This window comes from Convolutriloba macropyga, chromosome 3 (genome assembly GCF_964194025.1).
Source record: "Convolutriloba macropyga chromosome 3, txConMacr16.3, whole genome shotgun sequence".
NCBI classification, from domain to species: domain Eukaryota; kingdom Metazoa; phylum Xenacoelomorpha; order Acoela; family Convolutidae; genus Convolutriloba; species Convolutriloba macropyga.
Window position 1 is genome coordinate 20,702,478 of NC_134470.1, and position 24,162 is coordinate 20,726,639.

At 34.7% G+C, this 24,162-nt stretch overlaps 1 protein-coding gene and 2 long non-coding RNA genes across 5 annotated transcripts in view; 1 reads left to right on the forward strand and 2 right to left on the reverse strand.

Annotated features, from left to right (window-relative positions):
- The window catches only part of LOC142336045 (uncharacterized), a 44,729-nt gene that overhangs the window by 15,044 nt on the left and 5,523 nt on the right, over positions 1-24,162 (reverse strand). For all 3 annotated transcript variants that reach the window (XM_075384538.1, XM_075384539.1, XM_075384540.1), the window contains exons 2-5: positions 21,621-21,750; positions 19,872-19,916; positions 19,279-19,416; positions 2,540-2,603 (exon numbers count right to left, since the gene is read on the reverse strand). In XM_075384538.1, the coding sequence (XP_075240653.1) occupies positions 2,540-2,603; positions 19,279-19,416; positions 19,872-19,916; positions 21,621-21,750 (377 nt within the window). The remainder of the gene's footprint in view (positions 1-2,539; positions 2,604-19,278; positions 19,417-19,871; positions 19,917-21,620; positions 21,751-24,162) is intronic.
- LOC142336046 (uncharacterized) lies at positions 5,271-8,880 on the forward strand. Its single transcript, XR_012758883.1, has 2 exons — positions 5,271-6,377; positions 8,388-8,880. It is a non-coding gene; the product is annotated as an uncharacterized LOC142336046 (long non-coding RNA).
- Positions 20,617-21,562, reverse strand: LOC142336048 (uncharacterized). Its single transcript, XR_012758884.1, has 2 exons — positions 21,134-21,562; positions 20,617-20,932 (listed from the first exon to the last, which is right to left on the reverse strand). It is a non-coding gene; the product is annotated as an uncharacterized LOC142336048 (long non-coding RNA).

Sequence of the window (24,162 nt, forward strand, 5' to 3'; positions counted from 1 at the left end):
TAATACCATGACGTCATTTCTTTACATGAAAGGTATCCGATGACATCATTATGACGTAACACACCTGCTTTCTTTTCTAAAGGGTAGGAAAAACAATGAACACTCAGTCAGCAATATAAGGTTTTTCAGAAAATACCGAAGTAATAACTAGCTAAGCAAAGGTATAGGAAATAAAACATAACCGATTATCGTCGGTGGAACTCCTCTCAAACGACCAGCTGGGAGTCTCATGAGGGAGGGGATGACTGACGGGGGGGGGGGGGGGGGGGGGCTGTGACCTAGGAGGTGCTACTATTAAGATTAAGAACCCCCTTCACACTATGAATTTATGTCTCCTCAAAACAGTTGCAATGCATATTAGAGACCAGTAAGGCGTAAGGAACCATGGGAAGCTGCTCATTCACTTACTGCCCTCCGGGCTTCACCAATTTATCCCGTTTTTTAGAACGAAAAGGTTAAAAGCATCATACGCAAAATCGGTCAAGCGATAAATTGCATTAAAAAGACCACAGGACTAATATAAATGCTACAGCAAGGGCCAAAAAATCGAGGGTTGAAAACTCAATCTGAAATAAAATCGATCAACAAAAATTTTGCATGAAAGTGGAAATACATTAAATCAATTTTAAAGGAAAGCAACTTATATTGTAGAAAAATCAAAAAGTTAACAATCAAAAACAGTCGAATAGGGAGGAAAATGTTGCAACATTTTTGAGTCTTTACAATAAAAAATTACTCGAGGAAAACCGAGAAACTCCTGAAACAACTTTGATTGACTACAGCATAGTAGCACAATAGCTAAGAAACTGAACAGACAAAATTAGATTAAATGTAAAAAAAAGAACCTTTTTTAGAAGGAAACATTCACTATCTCGTAAACGCGTGATTACATAAACAAACACAACCAAGATCTCTTCCCGTTTGTGTTAAAATTTTTAACGACAAACTTTTAAGATTAAGAACCAAAAATTTTCTTATTCAAAGAAATTTAACTAATTTCTGCGCACTTTCATTTGACGTTGAGTAATGAGCTATCACTAATTGAGTTCGACTGCTTATTTGTGAATGAGACCAGTTAAGATAAATCAAAACTTGATAAGCCAAAGACGTAAAAGCCACTCCAAAAGTCAAAACAATCAAGCAAGCAAACAATTTGCATTAAAAAATACACACGACTACAAACATAACCGGCAAACTGCCGGAGAATATCCGTCGTTGACCCGCTCGGCGCATATTGGGATTGAATAGAAAAAGAAGAAAAAAACAACTAAATTGACAGAATTTTTCTAAGTGTTAATTTTTTGGTGCGCAAATTCTGCATATTCGGCTAGATTCTAAATTTACACTTAATTCAGCTTTTAAACTGAACGCTATTAAGCACAATACTAATCCCAGCTAGCAATCCCTTTAATGAACTTTGGTAACCTAATGCACTATGAATTAATGACCGGGCTTTATATGCTGATCCTGTTTCTTTTGATCTTTTAATTTTGCTCTTGTGACTTTGACCGTATTCACTACATTGCGTAATTCAATGCCTAGAAGAATTTAAAATCTATTCAGTTGAAACATTGAGTGAAGTAAGTCAGAAGTCATGCGTGAAAATCGTGATTTTTGTAGAACAAAAAAGTGATCAAAAGGTCAAGCGATTTTAAAAAAGGAGAAGGCCTAAATAATAGCCGTTGAGAGGCTGACGGCGGCTATTAATAACCGACTAACGTCGGGCGAATTGCTCTCAACCGAGCGTCGAGCGGTTGACTTTAGCAGTATCCACTATCCCTTAGGGATGCTAGCTGCAAGAACTAGCGAGGAGGGGGTCAAGCGTTTGGGGGGGGGGGGGGTCAAGCGTTTGGGGGGGGGGGGGGGGTTAAAGCATTTTTTTGGGGGGAGGGAGGTTGAACGAGAGGGAGGAGTGTTTAAATCGCTAGGTGGAGGGGGATGGACGGGGAAGTGGGGTCAAGGATTAAGAACCGCCCTTCACACAATGAAATCGTCTCCTCAAAACAGTTTCGGTGAATCGCAGACTTAAGAGACTACCAATGCGTAAGGCTCTAGGAGAGCAGCTCAGCCAGTTAATGCCCTCCGAGCGTACCTGTTTATCCCGTTTTTGAGGACGAAAAGTCAAAAAAGTCATACGAAAAAATTTCCAGCTATAAATTGCAAAAAGATATCAGGACTCTTATAGTTGCTAAAAACTTTGTTTGAGAGCAATTAAAAACAATGCCGCAGGTCAATTCCGGTCAATCTTGCACGTAAATCTGCTTCCGGTTTTGACCTGCAATGCTAGGAATCAAACACACATAGATATCATAGAGTAAAAGGGCGAATTGCGAACTGTTTTCTATCCCCACAAGACCAAAATTTTTGTTTTCAAAGGTTCAGTAACCAAACGGTCTAACTGTTACCTTTATAACCACAAATGTTGAGTAAAAGTCTACAAATAGCTATAGAATTTTATAGCTGACTTGTAGGAACTTTTATTAAGTGATCCATTGAAACTATCTGAACTTCAGCGATTACTTTTGCGGCTGATACTAACTTTCAAGTGGATTTTTGAGTCCACTGGTTCCCCAGTCAAACTCCACATCAGGGACTGCATCGGGCTAAAACCAAAACAATTTTGTTAAATTGAAGCGAAAGCTATCTGACAAAATCTTAGCAATAAAGGCGATAAGATTAATGTTTTTATGCGTCCATGTATGTAAATTTGAGCAAAATTAAACTATCTTGCAACCAGAAAAATTTAAGAAAGAAAGAATTAATTTCTTCATGCATAATTGAACATTTTAAATTTAAATTAGCTCAGAAATTTTCAGAATTTAAAACAAAATTAGATAGATAAGAAGAACTGACTGGCACTATAGAAACTGTAATATGAAGAGCACAGAAAAAAGACCAAATGGTTTACAATGATCTGCCCAGGATTGATGAATAGCAAAATATCACATTTGAATTAATTGAAAGGAAAATTTAAATTGTAGTCGTAACAAACGTAAACATAAAGATTACAAAAATGAAATGATACTGTAGAAAAAACTCTGCTTTCTGTCGTCGGTCATGGCTTGCTACATGTTACATGCAACAAAAAAAAATCTGGTGTCCTACATACATTAATTTGGTCTAAAGCTTAATTTTTGAATTTGAAAATCTTAAAAAAAATTTTGAGAAATTATTGACCGCAAATTGTTCAACAAAAACATTTCCCTCTTCTGGTGATCTAAAGATCTTCTATGTCAACTTAAGTGGTATGAAAAATATCTGAAAACTCTTCTGAACAACATATCAAAAATAGGGCGTTTAGGGACAGAGTAGTCAATTGCACAACAATTTTTCTCAATTCCGGTTTCTCCCAAAAAATTGAACTATTGAAGTTTGTTCGAGAGCTCTTAAACATTCACCTTTAAATTAATCATCGAATATATTGTTACAACTTCGTGAAAAACGGAAGCAAGCAAAGCTTCATAAGACAAATTTTCATAAACATTATAAAAGGGTACATTCAAGAATTAACCCAAAAAGTCAAGCGCTTCTCATTGTTTGGATTAATTATCCAGTTTGAAAACGTTTTAAACAAATTACCAAATGCAGCTTTATATATAATGCAGACTTATTGCATACATTTAAATATGAAAAAACCGCGCGATAGAGCAAAAATAACGAGACAGATTTTCAAAATTTTGCAAAATTACCGGGAACGCAAAAACGCCAAAAAAACAAATATTGATTTCAAAACTATAAGATCCCTGTTCAAGCTAGCGTTATCGGGTGTGACTTTGAAGATATTTTATTTATTATGGGTAGGATAAACGGTTTCTTTTTTGCTCTAAAATTCTCAAATAACCAACTGTTTCAATCGAACATCCAGAAACAATAACATTTGCAAGTACTTGGGAACTATTCAAAAAATCACAGTGTAGCTTTTGAACACTCTTATTTATTGTCTTATGAAAAGACTCAAGGCACAATTAAGAACCAAAGTTATTTTAGTTGCTTTATTCCTAAAATTTTATTCTAATGACTCACAAGAAGAATTCAACTAAAATATTAATTTTAAATTTTGGTGTGCAGATTTTTCAATTCTTAGTGCAAAACATGCCACAGTAATAGTTTTGTGCAATGAATTATAAAAAATATATTCGAGGCGCACGTAGATTCAGCGAAATCCCAATAAGCGGGAAAAAACTACCAGAAACTTCTAAACGAAGTGGAATTTAATTAAATAGAACAGAAAACAAAAGAAAAAGTAACCATGCGCAGTGGGTTACGTGTGAAATGATGTGCAGGGGTCGGGAATGGCGGGGTGAAGTGAGGGGGGACGTTAAGGTGGTGGGCGTGAACTGAGGTGAGTGAAGGGGTGTCAAACTCCTCTAAGAACCTTAAAACGATGAATTCATGTCCTTAAAACAGTTTCGGCGATTCGCATTCTAAAAGTCCAGTAAGCCAAACCCAAAAGCTCCTCGAGAGCTGCTAAGCCAATAAATGCCCTCCGTGCGCTTTCTTTTTATCTCGTTTTTGAGGACGAAAACTCAAAAGGGTCCAACGAAAAATTGGTTCAGCAAAAAATGGCATAAAAAAGACCACAGATTTAATATAATTGCTAGAACTTCGTTTGAGAGCAATTTGCTTGAATCCGCTCAGTAAGGGTCCTCAAATTATGATATTAGAGGCTATTACACACCACATAAGATTTGAAGTGAAAATGAAAACTATTTCGGCGCACTTTTCATTTGACTTTTAGGATCTTTTCCGTTTGTGCCCCCCCAGTGCGTTATGCGCCCCCCAGATACAGAGCACGTGCCATTACATAGTAAATTTGTTGAAATAGTTTTTTGATTGAGAAATAGTTATATACAGCAAAACTCAAATAGACAAGAACGTAAACGCCAATCGAAAAGTCAAAACAAATCAGGAAATATTTCCACTAAAAAGACACGACTGCAGTAATTGGTACAGAATCTGTTAAGCAATGTGCTCGCATATGATTTCTAACCCCAATAAACTGAGGTAGGTAAACTAAAAATTTTGAATTTTAATGCAAAAACCGTTGAAGATTGTGTAAACGAGCATCCATTATTAGAGATTTTCAATTCCGTCTCCCCGTGGCATTTATTACCCCTAGTTATAGGCGTTACAGATGTAAACAGATAGCACGTAAGGTGCCGTGAATATTAGCCGAAAAGAAAATCAACTGAATGGAATATTAGCCGAAAAGGAGACTGTAACTGGGGGGGGGGGGAGCATAACGTACTGGGGGGGGGGGGGGGGCTCAAACGGAAAAGATCCCATTAATCAATCAGAATTGAGAACGCACATATGTTATTGCGAGAATAACACGTTTGCCCGTGATATTTTGTTCGGTTGTGATAGATTCATATCAAGTCCCATAGTGCACTGAGGCATGGCCAAATGCGTTAATTTCATTTGTTAGTGAGTTAGATAATTGCGCGTCCCACTTATGTTTGCTTACCGCAATTATCTCAGCAATTAGTTCTTCAAATTTTCCTTCTTTTGACTTTTTCGGCTAATTTTTACGTCAACTAATATTCCGGACACCAGCACGTACGCTTAAGGCCGGTTTAAGATTTAGCCAGTAACAATCGAGTCTTTCATATTGTGAAAATTTAGTCCCACTTTGGTGTAATTACGGTAATGGGGGACCATAGACAAGTACCGACATGAAGGCTATCTTCATTTTGTTTTTCAATTGCTCCTAATGCGCAAGTCCTAGCATTTTAAAAGATCACATGACTCTTTTAGTGGATCATACGAACGCTCAAATCTTACATAATTTTATTACGTACATTGACAATCAATTATATAAAGCAAATGAATTATCCTTTGTCTGCTTTATAATTTTTCTGCAAATTACATAACTTCGTTATGCAACTATATTCATACGTTCAAAAGGTAAAGAAACTCAAATAATCCTCGAATATCGATGTTGAATTTAGTTTTTAAGACCTCGCGAAAAAATTACTATGATGTAAGTATTTATGCTGAAAGAATGATGTAATGACAACATACTATTTTTGTAACCTTAATAATTTGACAATTCATTATGACAAATCATTAGATTAATTAAAATGGCGCGCACTTCTGTATGATGCAAGAAAAAAAAGTATGTTCATATTATTGCCACATTAAGCGCAACATATACGCCTAAGTTACAAAAAGCCAATCAGACCAATATGTTTCATTCTAAGAATATTACACCTACGGAGCAGACTAAAAGATGTTCCTTAAACACTTCATCTTTTTCATTGTTATTTGTATCTCGAGAACATCTGGCCAGTACTTGCCAAGAGACCCGATAAACAACAAATGCACCAGCAGCTTGGAAAATGCAACAGAAAAAATCTGGCTTCTCTATACTCACAGTTAGTGACTTTATTTGATTAGTGGTCCAAAATCAATTGAATTTGTTAATTGAAATTAAATAACTTGACATCCTTTTAACTTGGCCAATTTAATCAATCCACTCAACTGTTGAATACGGTAAAGTAAAACGAGTATCAACCACGCAAACTATTATGCAAATTAGAAACAGTTCAAAGCAAATTCTGTCACCTAGACAGAAAATCAAAATTTTAATTTACACAGCAACTGCTTTTTCTTGGTTATACTCGAGCGTTTTGAGCAGATAAAAACATGTGCTAAACTTTACAAGAAAAGTCCGGAATTTTACCTTACACGCGCATTCATTGACTAATTAAAAGCGAACACAATTTTGAGTATTTTTCTAGTACTGACAGCGAAACCAATATCCAAACATATAACGAATAATTCATAAATTCAACGCAAAACGTATCGACTAAATGAAAATAATGCAGTACTTGGTTTTTGTAAAAAACAGAAACACGAGAATTTGAGTGTCCGAATGGAAAACAAAAGATCTCTGATTAAAAAGTACTCTGCGTTCAAAAATTTTCTCTTCTACCATCGAAGGATACGGAATTATGAAAATATCTCTCGTTAGGGTTATAACCTTCACCTGATTGACTTTCACTATCTGAAGGTGCTTCGAATTAGCTTTAGATTTAATTTAGTTCTGCCATGCTAAAACAACTTGCAAATTCGACACCTTGCCTCTATTATGTTGATGACCCGCACATCAGCACTTATCAATTCATTTATTATATGCATTTGTTTTGGCATGAAATACTATTCTATAGAAAAATAGCAGGTTGCGTCTTGGTTGTATCAAACGCTTTTTACAACCACCACTCGCTTCCTATTTCATCACATAATGATATGTCATGCAAAAACACAATTGCATTAATGAAGAGAATAAACGGTACGACTGGCAACACCTCTAGAATATTTAAATAACAAGTATCCAGATTTCTTCCAGAAACAATAGACCAAAACTTTTGTCCACAAATTTGTTGATATCGACGAATTTAATTTTTTGTTTCTAATCATAATCAGCTGGATCATTGTATGACGAATACTGTTACAGTGGTAGAGATAGCTGAAAACACGTAGTTACTTTTTCTAACTTTTATCAGCTCAATGTTTGAGTTCGAAAGTACAGCTGACGTAAATGAATTATGTTTGTAAATTAAGATATGTTCGACCTAGCTACAAATAGAATTTCTGTGTTCTAAATTTTCTTAACGAAACAAAAAATTTTGTGGAGCACAGAGGACGGGTTAAGGCCAAGTTTGGGAGCTAAAGACAAACTGGTGAAATGATAAAACAGTAGGCTAGCAAAACTGTCTCAGCCATATTCTTTCATTTTCAATAATTTTCTCCTGCTTAAATCCATCATTATTGACAATGTTGTGAACATCAACAACTCTGAACTTTGAGCCTTTGAAAGTGTATTTACCAACCGGCACATGTGCAGCCCAGCCAGATTAAAACCTTCTGAAAATTCGAATAAGTTTGTTTAAATTGAATTGATTCATTTTACTGAACAGAAAGGTCGCAGTACAGTTATATACTTAAGCTTTTCTCACTGAACTTCATTGAACATGCATTTTTAATTACATTGAATCTCATTGGACTACATTGAATTACATTGAGTCCCGATAAAACATTTACTAAAAAGAATTGTTTCGTAATGATATTTATCAAATTCATTTGAGAGTATTAAATTCGAAGTTGCCAATTGTTCTGTTTCACGAATAAAGCAACTGGATAATGGGAACTAGTGTAGTATTATTTGGCTTTTCATTAATTTTCTGTATTTTTTCAAGTTTAATTAAATTTAACTATTTTTCAAGTTATGACTCTTCCAAAATAAATGACTTCAATAACACTCTCAAAGGCTTCTTAAGTATTCCACGCCATATAGATACATAGTTTCGGCATAGTCAAGACATTTTGATACAATCACGACGAATCCATAACTATAACGTGCAAACTTCACAAATTTTTTTCAGGAAAAATAGCTGAAACAGAGCAACTGCTACTCAATCTGATCACCTCAGACAGTGCTTCAAAGAGCGAACTTAGTGCCATCAATACTACCCACCCACAACACTGTCAAAACGAAGTGGCCCCTGAATGCCAAGAGAGTTTTCTCTGTCTTCAATTAAGCAAACTAGGCGACCAATTTGGAATCGACTATTCCGCTCAACTGCCAACTATCAAAATTCCCCTCAAACAACCAAACTCACAAGTTAAATGTTTTACAAGGTGGGCCCAATTTCCCATCACAGGTTGCCAAAAACATTCCTGGATATTCCTGCCTATTTCGATCAAAGCCGGATGAGAGAACAGAATCAGATAGAATCGGTAGAGATACCAAGCCCTAACATATCACCAAGTGCAGTGTCTATAGACATATCCATATTTTTAATCCTTTTAAAAATAGCTACTATCAATTTCAAATCAATTTTTTATGTTAATGACGAATTCAAGTTTTATAATAAATCAAGTTCTTGCGTAACGATCGATTCATAAACACTTAAAGCGGATAAATTGAACACTCCATCTAACTCAAGAAGAATTGGTTTCGAACGACAGTGGCGCCAAATAAGCCTTTAAACAATTAGACGTCAAGCAAGAAAAAAATCTCAAGAAGTAAATGGGCGAGAAGAGCAAAGTGAACACAATTAAATGATACAAATTTAATTGAGATCGAAGACTCCAGATTAGACAAAGACTGACTTGGCAAGTAGTCTTATTAACTAAAATACAAACGTTATCAAAAAGCAAAACAGTCCCCATAGAACACTCCGACGCAAAATAGTCCAGCAAACAGTCCTATTTTGAGACAGAGAAAAATAAGGCGAGCGACTGTTTACTGTTTTATATGGCGGTAATTTCTCCAGATACTCGAGTAGAAAAAATATAAAAAGGAGTGGTTTCAAAAATAACAATCTCAACCAGAGAGACAGACAGACAGAGAGAGAGAGAGAGAGAGAGAGAGAGAGAGAGAGAAAGAGAGAGAGGGAGAGAGAGAGAGATGAGGAATCCCTTGAAACTGTTTTAGTTCCGAACAATCTGCAACCAACAAATCAGTCTGTTCAACTAGATTTTCACCAACAAATCACTCTATTCAACTAGACTTTCAGGCAACACTTGTACGCTTATTGTTCCAACCCTTCTCTGAGGGGGGAGGAACTATATAATCAAATGGGTTTCTTTGTTCAGACAATTTTGACCAATCGATATAATAATCGTAGAGAGTTGTGAGTAGTAGCATTATAAAGCCCATCCAGCGCAGAATATGGAATTGAAAAGATTTTTTCAATTTTTACGTTTTATAGGGAGTTATCGAGGTTTAAAGTTTTGTGAATATTAGATGTAATTCAGCTGTTTTTTTCACATTTTTGACCAAATTTTCGTCAATTTTGACCAAATTTTTGACAATATTGCTAAAATTGTCAATTGAAGTGTTATTGATTTTATCTCTGAAGACAGAGGAGGCTTTCTGAATTGTTCGATCCGAGTTTTTTTGGCTAGAATTTATGCTAAATTTTTCAAAATTCAGACTTTTTCGTCTAAATGGCCTTTTTAGCCATCTTGCATTAAATTTGATGGAAGTAGAGACCTTTAAACTGCGGCCATATTCTTCTTAATCTCAAAAAAGTATTAGTTGTACTCCCGCCGTCTTCTGGAATTATAATTTTGCCAATGTTTTGCAAATTTATAGTCCAAATTTGACAAACTGAAAAATTTTGTAAAGAATTGATCTATTTCGCAACCATTCAGACTTTTCATTCAAAATTCAGACTTTTTCGTCAAAAAAAATGGCCTTTTTAGCCAACTTGCATTAAATTTGATGGAAGTAGACACCTTTAAACTGCGGCCATATTCTTCTTAATCTCAAAAAAGTATTAGTTGTACTCCCGCCGTCTTCTGGAATTATAATTTTGCCAATGTTTTGCAAATTTAAAGTCCAAATTTGACGAACTGAAAAGTTTTGTATAGAATTGATCTATGTCGCAACCATTTCAACAATACAATTGAGTGTTTTGCTATACGTTCAGCAATGTCTGGGCGGATCTTGATCTCACCATGAATCCTTATGATAAAATTTTAATGGGGCATGACCTTTTTTTTCAAAAAATTTCCGCTATGTAAATGGTTTTTTTATTTAAAATACGGACAAAAATTTCAAATCAGAGCTCAATTAATGACATACTGTTTACAATAAACACATTCCAACGAGATTTTATGGTTTCAGAATTAGGCTCATGGTTTTTTATGGCTCTGACCAATTGTTTTCGTAAAAACTTTATTGACTTGACCAGGATCCTAACACCCTAACGTTCCTTAAACTAATTCAAATTAAACTTAAGCTTTAATGTGCAAAAGTCATTTTATTGAGTGAGGTAAGTCACGTATGATCAAAATTTTATCAGGCAAATAAATATCCTAAAAACTTTGGCTGAAAAGAGTGAAAAATGACGTCATGCGCACGCGCACAAATACCGTTAGAGAGGGGAGGAAATCATTTGGTGAATTTGACTTTTTCAGCTTGGCTGTGTGAGCAAATGTAAAATGAAAAAAGAGCGTCAGACGACGAAACAATAAAACATAGCACGTCAAGTCCTGACCTACAATTCAAAGAATTTTCAATGGCTCAACAAAAAAACTACACCTAAAATGAACTATAAATGGTTCCGGAAAACCATTTAAAAATAATCCTATAAAATAAATGAAAAAAAAAACAGAAATAATCAATGTCAAAATGCCGCATGTCAACAAAAAACCAGAAATCAGAAAGCAAATTTTTTTCAACACCGCTTTCTTACTCTACTTTAAATTAGAGCACCGAATTTTACGCAGCAAAACCAATCGCTTTTTCGCTCTACTTCCTGTTTTGGCGTGACCAAAATCACAACTCCAATTTGTCTTCAAAAATCATGATAATGTGTAACAGATCTTTAAGACAGCGCCCCAATGCAATTCAGATTTTTTGATTTATAAAAAAAACCAAGAGCACCGCAATATAGCTCCGCTCAGCTTACAGCTTCTCAGCTATAAACCTACCCGGCATATTGCCGGAAAACAGCCGCCGTTGATTCCCATAACTCTATTGGGATTGAAAGAAAAGAAAATATCAACAAAAATTGATTTTTGTATAAAAACATTTTAAGTGCAATTTGTTTTGATGTCATTTCGTAATTGAACATACTTCTGTCTCTCAGTGAGAGGCTAAAAGGTCTAGTATCAATACCAATAAGCATTATAGATAGTATCTAAAACATATGAGAACAAAGTTCAAGTACCGGGCATATAAAAATGCGCTTTATGGGTTTATCCCGTTTCTATTCCTGAATTTGATTTTTTATTCTGACCCTCTTCATTTTGAATTGCTTTGCTGAGCAGCTGCTGTTTGAAAGAACTTTGAGCAGAAAGACAGAAGGGTGAAACAAGTCTAGAGAAGTCAGAAAGCAAAATGTCGAAAAAGCGGCAAAATGGGTAAAGCGAAAAAAAAGTTCGACGAAGTAAAAAAACATAGCAGGACAAGTCCTGATGTACAATTCAAAGAATTTTCATTGACTAAACAGAAAACAAGACCAAGAACGGATAATGAATGGATTGGGAAAATCATTTAGAAAAAAATCCGATCCAAAAAATTGAAAAAAAAAGTAAAAATAAAAGTGAAATTGCCGCATGTGAACAAAAAACCACCAGCGAGAAAGCGAATTTTTGTTCAAACACCGGTTTCTCGCTCTACTTTAAAATTAGAGCGGAAAAATTTCACGCCGCAAAACCACTCGCTTTTTCGTTCCATTTCCTGTTTCGGCGTGACCAAAATCACTACTCCAATTTGACTTCAAAAATGATGAACATGTGTGAAGAGATCTTAAAAACATAGCCGGAGGAATTCCGAAACCAGCTCGAAGTGGAAATCCATTTAAACGCCATCCAAGTACTCATCAGAAAAAAAAACGTGACTCCACTAAATTATGATTATCTTGAATCAAAACAAAACAAAAATCAAATCTTAAAAAATGATAAAAAAATCTGATCAAATTTTGTTGTAAATTGAGATCCTCAAAATAACTATCTCCGCCAAAATTATTTCATCAAGGCAATTTTTACGTACAAAAACCACTTATGAAATCTTTGAAAATACTTGAGGCCAAATTATGAAATAACTTACACTAAAAAACTGGAAAAAGTTAATAAATTTTTTAATATTACAAAAGCATAAAAATCCAAAGTAAAATTCCCTTTAGCCAAAAAAGTTTTCAGTTGGTCGCAAAATAATCATCAAGTCATAATACATTAACAAACTTGTCTAAAAAACAGAAGAAAAAAAAAGAAAAACTGCAAAAAATTGAGAAAAATAGTCCCGACTTTTGCCATTTTTTTTGTCATATTTCTCAACAAAAAATAATTGAAATCCACAAAAGTGCACCCAATTGTTATAAAAAACCCGCTCAAGTAAAGGGAGGTCTTTTCAATACCCATTTGAGCCAGTAAAACAAAACTATCGTTAAAAAATCGCAAAAACTAGCCCAAAAATCAGCGAAATACATGAAAAACCTCCGAATTAGCATAAATTTGGTACGAATTTCCAGAAACCTTCAAACCACTACCAAAACCAGCCTAAAATTGAAACAAAATCACAACCAAACCTCTTAACCAAAAAAATTGAAATAACTGCTTTAAAATGCCGCACGTGAACAAAAAATTTCGCTTGCTTACAGAATTTTTTTTCACACCTCAATTTCTCGCTCTCTAGAAAACAGCGGTATGAACAAAAACCACTCTCTTTTCGCTCCGCTCTTCACTTTTGTCCAGCACCAAAATCACTCCAATTTTTTTCACGTGTTTCATTTCCCGCTTCAAAATTCACTCCAATATATTTGATTCAAAAAAAGGACTTCTCCAATACTCCTCTTTGAGTCGTAAAAAAGACAGCGCCCCCAATACAATTCAAATTCTTTGAATTGTAAAAAAAATAGGAGCGCTATAATAGCCGGCTGATGAGGGCGGCTATTAATAAAGCTTTCTAAATTTTCAGTGCTACTTACTAGGTACTCATCGTTTTGACGAAACCAATCAAAACGATCTTTTGTGACGAAATTCGAAAATAACTTAGTTTCTCGGAATTGCGAACTTTTGGGAAATTCAAGAAATATTAAATATTTAATTTCATGTTTATTACAAGTAAGCAAGAGATCTAACTTACTGTGGGAGTCTTGCTCATTTTTCATTTCTCCACTCTTCATAGGTTGAAGCAAGCCCTAAAAAGTTCCTTCAAAGCAGACACATACAATGGGAAGACTTAAATTAGGCTGAACCTGTTTTACATGTTGTTAAGATTAATGTTCAAAAATTACATTATCAAGAATTGCACTGAAAAAGCCACAAAACGAATCGCAGTCAACTAGTAGTTGACGTGCCTCGACTTGGGAACCTTATGTTTAATCATGATACAGCCTCATGCAGTCTTAGAACACATTCATACAAAATATTGACATGTACTATAACGGAACACGGTCGTGAATATGGTAGTAAACATAAGGGAGTTAACATATGGTACTTAAAGAAATAAAAATCTTCTCAATCAATGGCTAACAGGCAAAGTCAATTCCAATAGCAGCAGGACTGTAACGCAGATTTTAACGCAGACTGTAACGCTTTTATGTAATAGAATAAGAAATAATTTGGTATTCGAATTCATCATAAGTTTACTAACCAATTGAGCTGCGTACTTTGGCAAGTTTTGCTTCACCGTGGACAGCTGAAACATACAGCAGTTAGCAGCACGGTGACCCAATGAAACAACAACTATATTGCTATATCAAAATATCTCATTTGAGAATCTCTCAGCGCGTGCCACCAACACCCAGTTATTTCACTTTTGACTGAGCAATATCTTCGGCACGCAGCGTTTTCTAACAACATATAAATGGAAAAAATGAGGCAAACATACAGCAGCTTTTTCGCAGATATTTGATGTTTTGGAAATCACAAACTTACTCGACTGAAATCTGTAGTATCCGTTGAGTAAGTTTCGCTTTAATTATATCCACACCAAAGAAGGTATTATAGCCTTTTACCAACCACTTAAATGATTTTAAGTGCACTAAATTTAGAGCACTTTAGACTTAGGGTGGGGGTTCAAACTCCAGGAACCATCTGTCACAACACGAAATTGTGTCTCTTCAACAGTTTCGCTGAATCACAAATGTACTAGCAATACATAATGCCCTAAAAGCTGTTCCGTCACTTTTTGCCTTCCGGGCTTTACCTGTTCATCGCGTTTTTGAGGACGAAAAGTTTAAAGCGTCAGACACAAGATAAGAGTATGGTTCTGGTAAGCCTTAGACAATTAGAGCTCAAAGCCTGGGTCGCTTGCGCCCCAGGTTGAGCTCAAATAGCCGAAGGCTTCCTAGAACTATACTATAACTTGGTTATACCTTAATATCGCTGTTCAAAACTCAGAGAATAATTGAAATTTATAGTAACATTGCAATTTTACATATTTCGAAAGAAATTTTATTGCTTTTCTATTTCTAGTTCTTTACTCCCTTCCTGCTCACTCATCAAACAAAACGAGTTCTCGTTCCAAATTGCAATCAATTCGCATCCAATTCTGGCATCCAATTTTTCGATAACTCTTTAAGAATTTTTGACGTTTCATCTTCAATAATTGTTTTTAAATAATCTCCAATAATCGTTTGATATTATCGTACGAGCAAAGGATCGACGAAGTATTCAACAGGCACTATTGTGGCACTCTCAAAAATACTCTTTATGGTATAAAAAAAATGAGCAAAATATGAAATTATTTCCTTTCATTGAATCAATTTTAGACCTTATCAAAAATCTTGTTGCAAAAAGTTTTTTGTGACGGTTGCCTATTTTTAACTATCCCCTTTGATTATCTTTCAAAGGCAAATTCCTTTTTCTCGGGAAAAATGGTCGTCCAAGAAAAAATGCTTCCAAGAAATTTTTCCAAGAAGTTTACTCAGTTGATTGCTCATTTTTTTTACCATTTTGACAGCTTGATTTCAACGAGACAGCGAAATAATGACTTCTTGCTTGATCAGCTTTCCAAATTGGTGATTAAGTCTACCTTCATTGTTGATTTTTATGAACAGCGAAATTAAGGTCTAAATCGGGCAGGCGAGAAATTGCATTTAAAGCGAGACTAACATAACTGCTAGAAAATTAGTTTAAGAGCACTTCGTTACGTGAAAAACATTCAAGCAGCATCTCATGTACAACACAAAATGTGATAAACATATCAACAGTAGAGAAATATTTTTTTCTGACAAAACCACAAGTTAGGTAAAAAAATAAGTAAAAAGATCGTAAGCGACATCAGTGATATATTTAAAGCCAAAATCATGGTTTCAGAATTAGGCTCATGGTTTTTTATGGCTCTGACCAATTGTTTTTGTAAGAACTTTATTGATTTGCCCAGGAACCTAAAGCCCTCTGTGCTTTGCCTATTCATCCCGTTTGTAGGGACAAAATGTTAAGGGTCAGACAAAAAATTAATCATGCATAAAATTGCATTAAAAAACCACAGGACTAATACAATTGCTACAAAGTAATTTGCTCTCAAACTTCGTTCGCATTAAAAAGATGACTGGTCTAATACCATTTCTACAAACTTAATTTGCGAGCAATTAGTAATTATCTCAAACTACATTCCCGAAAAATTTATCGGTTCGCAGGTATCAAATTTTGATAATAATGGTCATAATTTCGCTCAACCATAACAACGCTTCAAAAACAATTTAATCGCCGCTCACTCGATATCCAGAGGATTTTAAATTTGAAAAACAAAAATAACTCACCTCAATATCTTCCAAGCAGTTCACTTCAAAAATTTTAAAATAACTTATTGCCTCGTTAAGTTGAGAAACGTTATAAAATAGTCACTATGAAAATTTGACAATTAAAACTAAGTAAAATTTATATAATTAAATCCCGAAAAATTTGCAACAGAACATAGATTATCTGATGAACACCGCAAGCAAAGAACTCGGATGAATCAATTAAAGCTCTTCGCAATATTTTAACCACATTTTGTATGGTTTGACAGGTATTTAAGACATCAATCTGATACCAGGTACACCAGATAATGCAACAAAAAAGGCACAAATGATTGCAAACAACATAGACGGCAGACTACCGGAATAGCTGCGAAATAAATAGACTTGCGTGTCCTATAAGTGATAGAGACAGATACAGATATAAGCCGAAAAGTTATCGACGCCCCCTCATAAGTAAAAACATTCAGCGATAAACTAAGAGTTTGTTAATATTCAATCCGCAGAAATCTTTTAATTAGGGACCTTTATTGCACATATGAGTTCCTTTGACTAGTTCCTTAAACTAATTCAAATTAAACTTAGGCTTTAAAGTGCAAAAGTCATTTTATTGAGTGAGGTATGAGGTATTGAGTGAGGTATTGAGTGAGGTCACGTATGATTAAAATTTTATCAGGCAAATAAATATCCTAAAAACTTTGGCTGAAAACAGTGAAAAATGACGTCATGCGCACGCGCACAAATACCGTTAGAGAGGGGAGGAAATCATTTGGTGAATTTGACTTTTTCAGCTTGGCTGTGTGAGCAAATGTAAAATGAAAAAAGAGCGTCAGACGGCGAAACAATAAAACATAGCACGTCAAGTCCTGACCTACAATTCAAAGAATTTTCATTGGCTCAGAAAAAACCTACACCTAGAAAGAACTATAAATGGCTCCGGAAAACCATTTAAAAATAATCCTATAAAAAAATTGAAAAACAGAAATAATCAATGTCAAAATGCCGCATGTGAACAAAAAACCAGAAATCAGAAAGCAAATTTTTTTCAACACCGTTTCCTTACTCTACTTTAAAATTAGAGCACCGAATTTTACGCCGCAAAACCACTCGCTTTTTCGCTCCATTTCCTGTTTCGGCGTGACCAAAATCACTACTCCAAATTGACTTCAAAAATGATGAAAATGTGTGAACAGATCTTAAAAACATAGCCGGAAGAATTCCGGAAATGACTCGAAGTGGAAATCCATTTCAACGCCATCCAACTTCTCATCAGAAAAAAACGTGACTCCACTAAATTATGATTATCTTGAATCAAAACAAAACAAAAAAGAAAACAAAAATCAAATCTTGAAAATTGATAAAAAATCTGATCAAATTTTGTTGTAAATTGAGATCCCCAAAATAACTATCTCCGACAAAATTACTTCATCAAGGCAATTATTACGTACTAAAACCACTTATGAAATCTTTGAAAATACTTGAGGCCAAATTATGAAATAACAACTTACAATAAAAAACTGGAAAAAGTTAATAAATTTTTTAATATTACAAAAGCATAAAAATCCAAAGAAAAATTCCTTTTAGCCAAAAAGGTTTTCAGTTGGTCGCAAAATAATCAGCAAGTCATAATACATTAACAAACTTGTCTAAAAACAGAAAAAAAAACGAAAAACTGCAAAAAATTGAGAAAAATAGTCCCGATTTTTGCCATTTTTTTTGTCATATTTCTCAACAAAAAATAATTGAAATCCACAAAAGTGCACCCAATTGTTATAAAAAACTCGCTCAAGTAAAGGGAGGTCTTTTCAATACCCATTTGAGCCAGTAAAACAAAACTATCGTTAAAAAATCGCAAAAACTAGCCCAAAAATCAGCGAAATACATGAAAAACCTCCGAATTAGCATAAATTTCGTACGAATTTCCAGAAACCTTCAAACCACTACCAAAACCAGCCTAAAATTGAAAACATACCCGGCAGATTGCCGGAAAATAGCCGCCGTTGATTCCAATAAGCATTATTGGGATTGAAAAAACAGAAGATATTGAAAAAAAAAAAAGATTTTTGTACAAAAACATTTTTTTAAGTCCGATTTATTTTGATGGCATTTCGTAGTTGAACATACTTCTGTTTCTTAGAGAGAGGCTACAGGGGCTACTATCAATAACAATAAGCATTAGAGAGAGGTTACTAATACTTATAGGACCGACGTTCAAATAGCGGGCATCTAAAATTGGGCTTTATCCCAATTATTTCTGACTTCAATTTTTTATACTGACTCTGTTCATTTTGAATTGCTTTGCTGAGCAACTGATGTTCAAAATCACTTTTAGCAGAAGGAGAGAAGAGAGAAACTAGCCTAGAGAGTCAAAAAGATTTCACGCAAAATGTTGAAAAGGCGGCAAAATGAGGTAAAGCGAAACATTTTTTTATTCGACGAAGTAAAAAAAAAAAAAATAGGAGCGCTATAATAGCCGGCTGAGAAGATGAGGGCGGCTATTAACAAAACCACAACCAAATCTCTTAACCAAAAAAATTAAAAAAAACTGCTTTAAAATGCCGCACGTGAACAAAAAATTTCGCTTGCTTACAGAATTTTTTTTCACACCTCAATTTCTCGCTCTCTAGAAAACAGCGATATGAACAAAAACCACTCTCTTTTCGCTCCGCTCTTCACTTTTGTTCAGCACCAAAATCACTCCAATTTTTTTCACGTGTTTCATTTCCCGCTTCAAAATTCACTCCATTATATTTGATTCAAAAAAAGGACTTCTCCAATACTCCTCTTCGAGTCGTAAAAAAGACAGCGCCCCCAATACAATTCAAATTCTTTGAATTGTAAAAAAATAGGAGCGCTATAATAGCCGGCTGATGAGGGCGGCTATTAATAAAGCTTTCTAAATTTTCAGTGCTACTTACTAGGTACTCATCGTTTTGACGAAACCAATCAAAACGATCTTTTGTGACGAAATTCGAACAAGATTTATTTTCTCGGAACTGCGAACTTTTAGGAAATTCAAGAAACATTAAATATTTATTTTCATGTTTATCACAAGTAAGCAAGAGATGTAACTTACTGTGGGAGAACTTCCTGCCATCATATTTTGGTTCCTCTGGGAATTAGATGCTGATTTGATTCCAGACGAACCCACAGTTGCACTCATTGAGTCTTGCTCATTTTTCATTTCTCCACTCTTCATAGGTTGAAGCAAGCCCTAAAAAGTTCCTTCAAAGCAGACACATACAATGGGAAGACTTAAATTAGGCTGAACCTGTTTTACATGTTGTTAAGATTAATGTTCAAAAATTACATTATCAAGAATTGCACTGAAAAAGCCACAAAACGAATCGCAGTCAACTAGTAGTTGACGTGCCTCGACTTGGTAACCTTATGTTTAATCATGATACAGCCTCATGCAGTCTTAGAACACATTCATACAAAATATTGACATGTACTATAACGGAACACGGTCGTGAATATGGTAGTAAACATAAGGGAGTTAACATATGGTACTTAAAGAAATAAAAATCTTCTCAATCAATGGCTAACAGGCAAAGTCAATTCCAATAGCAGCAGGACTGTAACGCAGATTTTAACGCAGACTGTAACGCTTTTATGTAATAGAATAAGAAATAATTTGGTATTCGAATTCATCATAATTTTACTAACCAATTGAGCTGCGTACTTTGGCAAGTTTTGCTTCACCGTGGACAGCTGAAACATACAGCAGTTAGCAGCACGGTGACCCAATGAAACAACAACTATATTGCTATATCAAAATATCTCATTTGAGAATCTCTCAGCGCGTGCCACCAACACCCAGTTATTTCACTTTTGACTGAGCAATATCTTCGGCACGCAACGTTTTCTAACAACATATAAATGGAAAAAATGAGGCAAACATACAGCAGCTTTTTCGCAGATATTTGATGTTTTGGAAATCATAAACTTACTCGACTGAAATCTGTAGTATCCGTTGAGTAAGTTTCGCTTTAATTATATCCACACCAAAGAAGGTATTATAGCCTTTTACCAACCACTTAAATGATTTTAAGTGCACTAAGTTTAGAGCACTTTAGACTTAGGGTGGGGGTTCAAACTCCAGGAACCATCTGTCACAACACGAAATTGTGTCTCTTCAACAGTTTCGCTGAATCACAAATGTACTAGCAATACATAATGCCCTAAAAGCTGTTCCGTCACTTTTTGCCCTCCGGGCTTTACCTGTTCATCGCGTTTTTGAGGACGAAAAGTTTAAAGCGTCAGACACAAGATAAGAGTATGGTTCTGGTAAGCCTTAGACAATTAGAGCTCAAAGCCTGGGTCGCTTGCGCCCCAGGTTGAGCTCAAATAGCCGAAGGCTTCCTAGAACTATACTATAACTTGGTTATACCTCAATATCGCTGTTCAAAACTCAGAGAATAATTGAAATTTATAGTTACATTGCAATTTCACATAATTCGAAAGAAATTTTTATTGTTTTTCTATTTCTAGTTCTTTACTCTCTGCCTGCTCACTCATCAAACAAAACGAGTTCTCGTTCCAAATTGCAATCAATTCGCATCCAATTCTGGCATCCAATTTTTCGATAACTCTTTATTAAGAATTTTTGACGTTTCATCTTCAATAATTGTTTTTAAATAATCTCCAATAATCGTTTGATATCATCGTACGAGCAAAGGATCGCAGAAGTTGTCAGCAGGCACTATTGTGGCACTCTCAAAAATACTCTTTATGGTATAAAAAAATGAGCAAAATATGAAATTATTTCTTTTCATTGAATCAATTTTAGACCTTATCAAAAATCTTGTTGCAAAAAGTTATCTTTCAAAAGCAAATTCCTTTTTCTCGGGAAAAATGGTCGTCCAAGAAAAAATGCTTCCAAGAAATTTTTCCAAGAAGTTTACTCAGTTGATTGCTCATTTTTTTACCATTTTGACAGCTTGATTTCAACGAGACAGCGAAATAATGACTTCTTGCTTGATCAGCTTTCCAAATTGGTGATTAAGTCTACCTTCATTGTTGATTTTTATGAACAGCGAAATTGAGGTCTAAATCGGGCAGGCGAGAAATTGCATTTAAAGCGAGACTAATATAACTGCTAGAAAATTAGTTTGAGAGCACTTCGTTACGTGAAAAACATTCAAGCAGCATCTCATGTACAACACAAAATGTGATAAACATATCAACAGTAGAGAAATATTTTTTCTGAAAAAACCACAAGTTAGGCAACAAAATACGTAAAAAGAACGTAAGCGACAACAGTGATATATTTAGAGCCAAAATCATATTTAAATTTAATCAATTTTATCACGAAACCGAACTTTCTTTTGCATTTTGATTTACCAACTAGAAGTCGGTTATGAATCACCAAGTTATTTATACTCAATGACCGAACTTGAAAAATTAGACACTCACAGTGTTGTTGACATCGACTCCCAGACTGGATAGGAGCTGTGAATTGAGGATGCAATTGGGTACATCCAGTACCAGACTGGCACTATTCGACAAGTCAGCCAACAAAGTCCACATTGACTCCACTTCCTCACTAAAACACATGGTTTCAATATTACACACTGCTCAATGTAGGTATTATTGCCTGAATTTAGCGAGTACTGAACTAATTTTTCGAAATATGCAACGACACATCAAATTATCGGGGGAAAAGAATCGGATTGGTCAAAATTTTCCAAATTATCCGCACCGTTAAGGTTTAGAGTGGTACAGGACTTTTTAGCACACAACGGAATTACATTTCTGGGACGAAAATGGATTACTATCCCCAAGGACAAGGCAATTCCTACCATCAAATCAACTCACTTAAATGCAATATAACGACAACTGGCGCATCTGAATCAGGAGAAGGTTTTAGAAAACAATATTGATCGATTGAATGTATGGGCAATCATGGGTCAGCGGAACTAATGAGGAAATTTTTTGAAACCAATTTTGAAGGCCTAAAAATTGCTTTCAAAGTGGGGGAACAGTTGGATATTAAATCAGCAATCAGGAACTTTCCACGGCGTTTAATTGAAGTTGCGGAGGCTGAAGGAGGAACAATCAAGAACTGCAAACAAATAAATTTTTCAATTCTTTTAAAAGGGATAATTACTCGCTTGACAAATTATTGGCATAAATTCGACACCCATAAAAAAACTAGAGACAGAAAACGAAAAAACAAAGCTGAATTATCAGAACTCAGCTTAAAACCCAGTCTATTGATACTAAAAGCTTTCTGCCAGTTGTATACTCTTAAAAAATTTGTTTCTTTATATAAGCTAATTTACGATTGTTCACACACAGAGCAAATTGGAGCTCATTACCGATAGTAAAAACAAAAACGCTAACAAGAAACGAAGTTGCACTCAGATAATTATATAAAACCTTATAGAATTATGCTTCTGTTTTCTTACTACTATTGGCAAACTACGTTTACATTTGAGATCAAATGAGTAAAAAATACCCGTGGATGTAATTTCTTTCACACCTCTCCAGTACCATCTGATGGATTCTCTATCACTTTTCGATCGCATTCAAAAAATAATAAAATTAGACAAGCTAAATTTCAAAGGAAAATACTACCGGTATTTTATTTCTGAGTACATTTACCAACTTTGTATTCTAGTAACTAGTTTTTACTATATTAATGCATTTTAAAAGCGGTCACCTTAGGAAGCGCGTTGACAAATTGGCGTTTCATCATTAAAAATTTGATAACATTTAACATTCTGGGGTTTTCAACAAAATTTACGAAACTACTTTCCACCGCTTTCCTTTTTCATTAAAAGTATTATCAAATTTGAGATAACACGCCGATAACAACGTCTCCCACTTTTGAACTTGAGCACTTTCAAGAACAAGGAGGCTGGAAATGTGCATTCGCACATAATATTTTGAGTCCGCACAAACACGTTTTTGACTTGATTGTCCACCAAATGCCGAACAGATAGAAAAACATTCCAAAAATCGCTTATTGTTCGAAAATAACAGATGTACCCATTTTAAAAATCGCTTTGAGCTCAAACCACTACACAAATGAAACAGAACACATTAGAGGGCCAATGATACCTGTCATAAAGGAGATTATGAGACAAGACAAATAAAAAATAAATAAAATCAAATCATTACTTGCGACCAAAACTCATTGTCTATTTTTTTAAAATTAATGAAATTACTGAAATCGGTCAATGGCTTGATTTATAACTTCAAACAAAATCATTGACACCTGTCAGTACCCAGAATGTCATAAGACTACAAAAAACATATGAAGGCAAAAATCAAAAGGTCAATTCAATTTTGCGAGGAAACGGTGTCGAAGCCTATAAAATCACATTCTTCTCACTAAAAATGCTCAATTATTCAATTGCGCCTTCCTTCAACGCCAATTAATGTGATATACAACTTGTCCTTAAAGGGCTATTAATGTGATGCTCAGAGAAGACAGCAAAAAGAACATCAAAAATTGGAAATTGTCAAGAAATTTGCAAAAACAGTTTTGAAAACTAAAAGCTGGCAGAAATAAGAATGAGATTGGCCAAATTAAAAAACCACTATTCTCTTCAAAATTTTCTTAAAACGGTAAGACATAACAACCGCCAGATTTTAATAAAAAAGGTAAATAGAAAAACTTTTTACTGCTTAGGATGCCAATTGGATATGTTACTGAGAGTAAGTCAACGGACTACAAAAAACGAAGGCAAGCAGAACTCAAAATCAAACAATTTTACTCAAACGGCGTTGAAGCCAAAAACATGCTTTTCGCTGGTATTATCATGTATGATTCTTCATTTGCACTCAAATCTGGCGTGTCAATAATTGAGGTTCGATTTTAATTCATTCTGGTCTGTAACAAGCATAAAAATAAAGGCAACGTAATTTCAAAATATACAGCGCCATCACAATCTGAATAAATTTCATAAATGGTCCAAAAAGGTTACTGCTTTTGCTCCTCAATTTAACT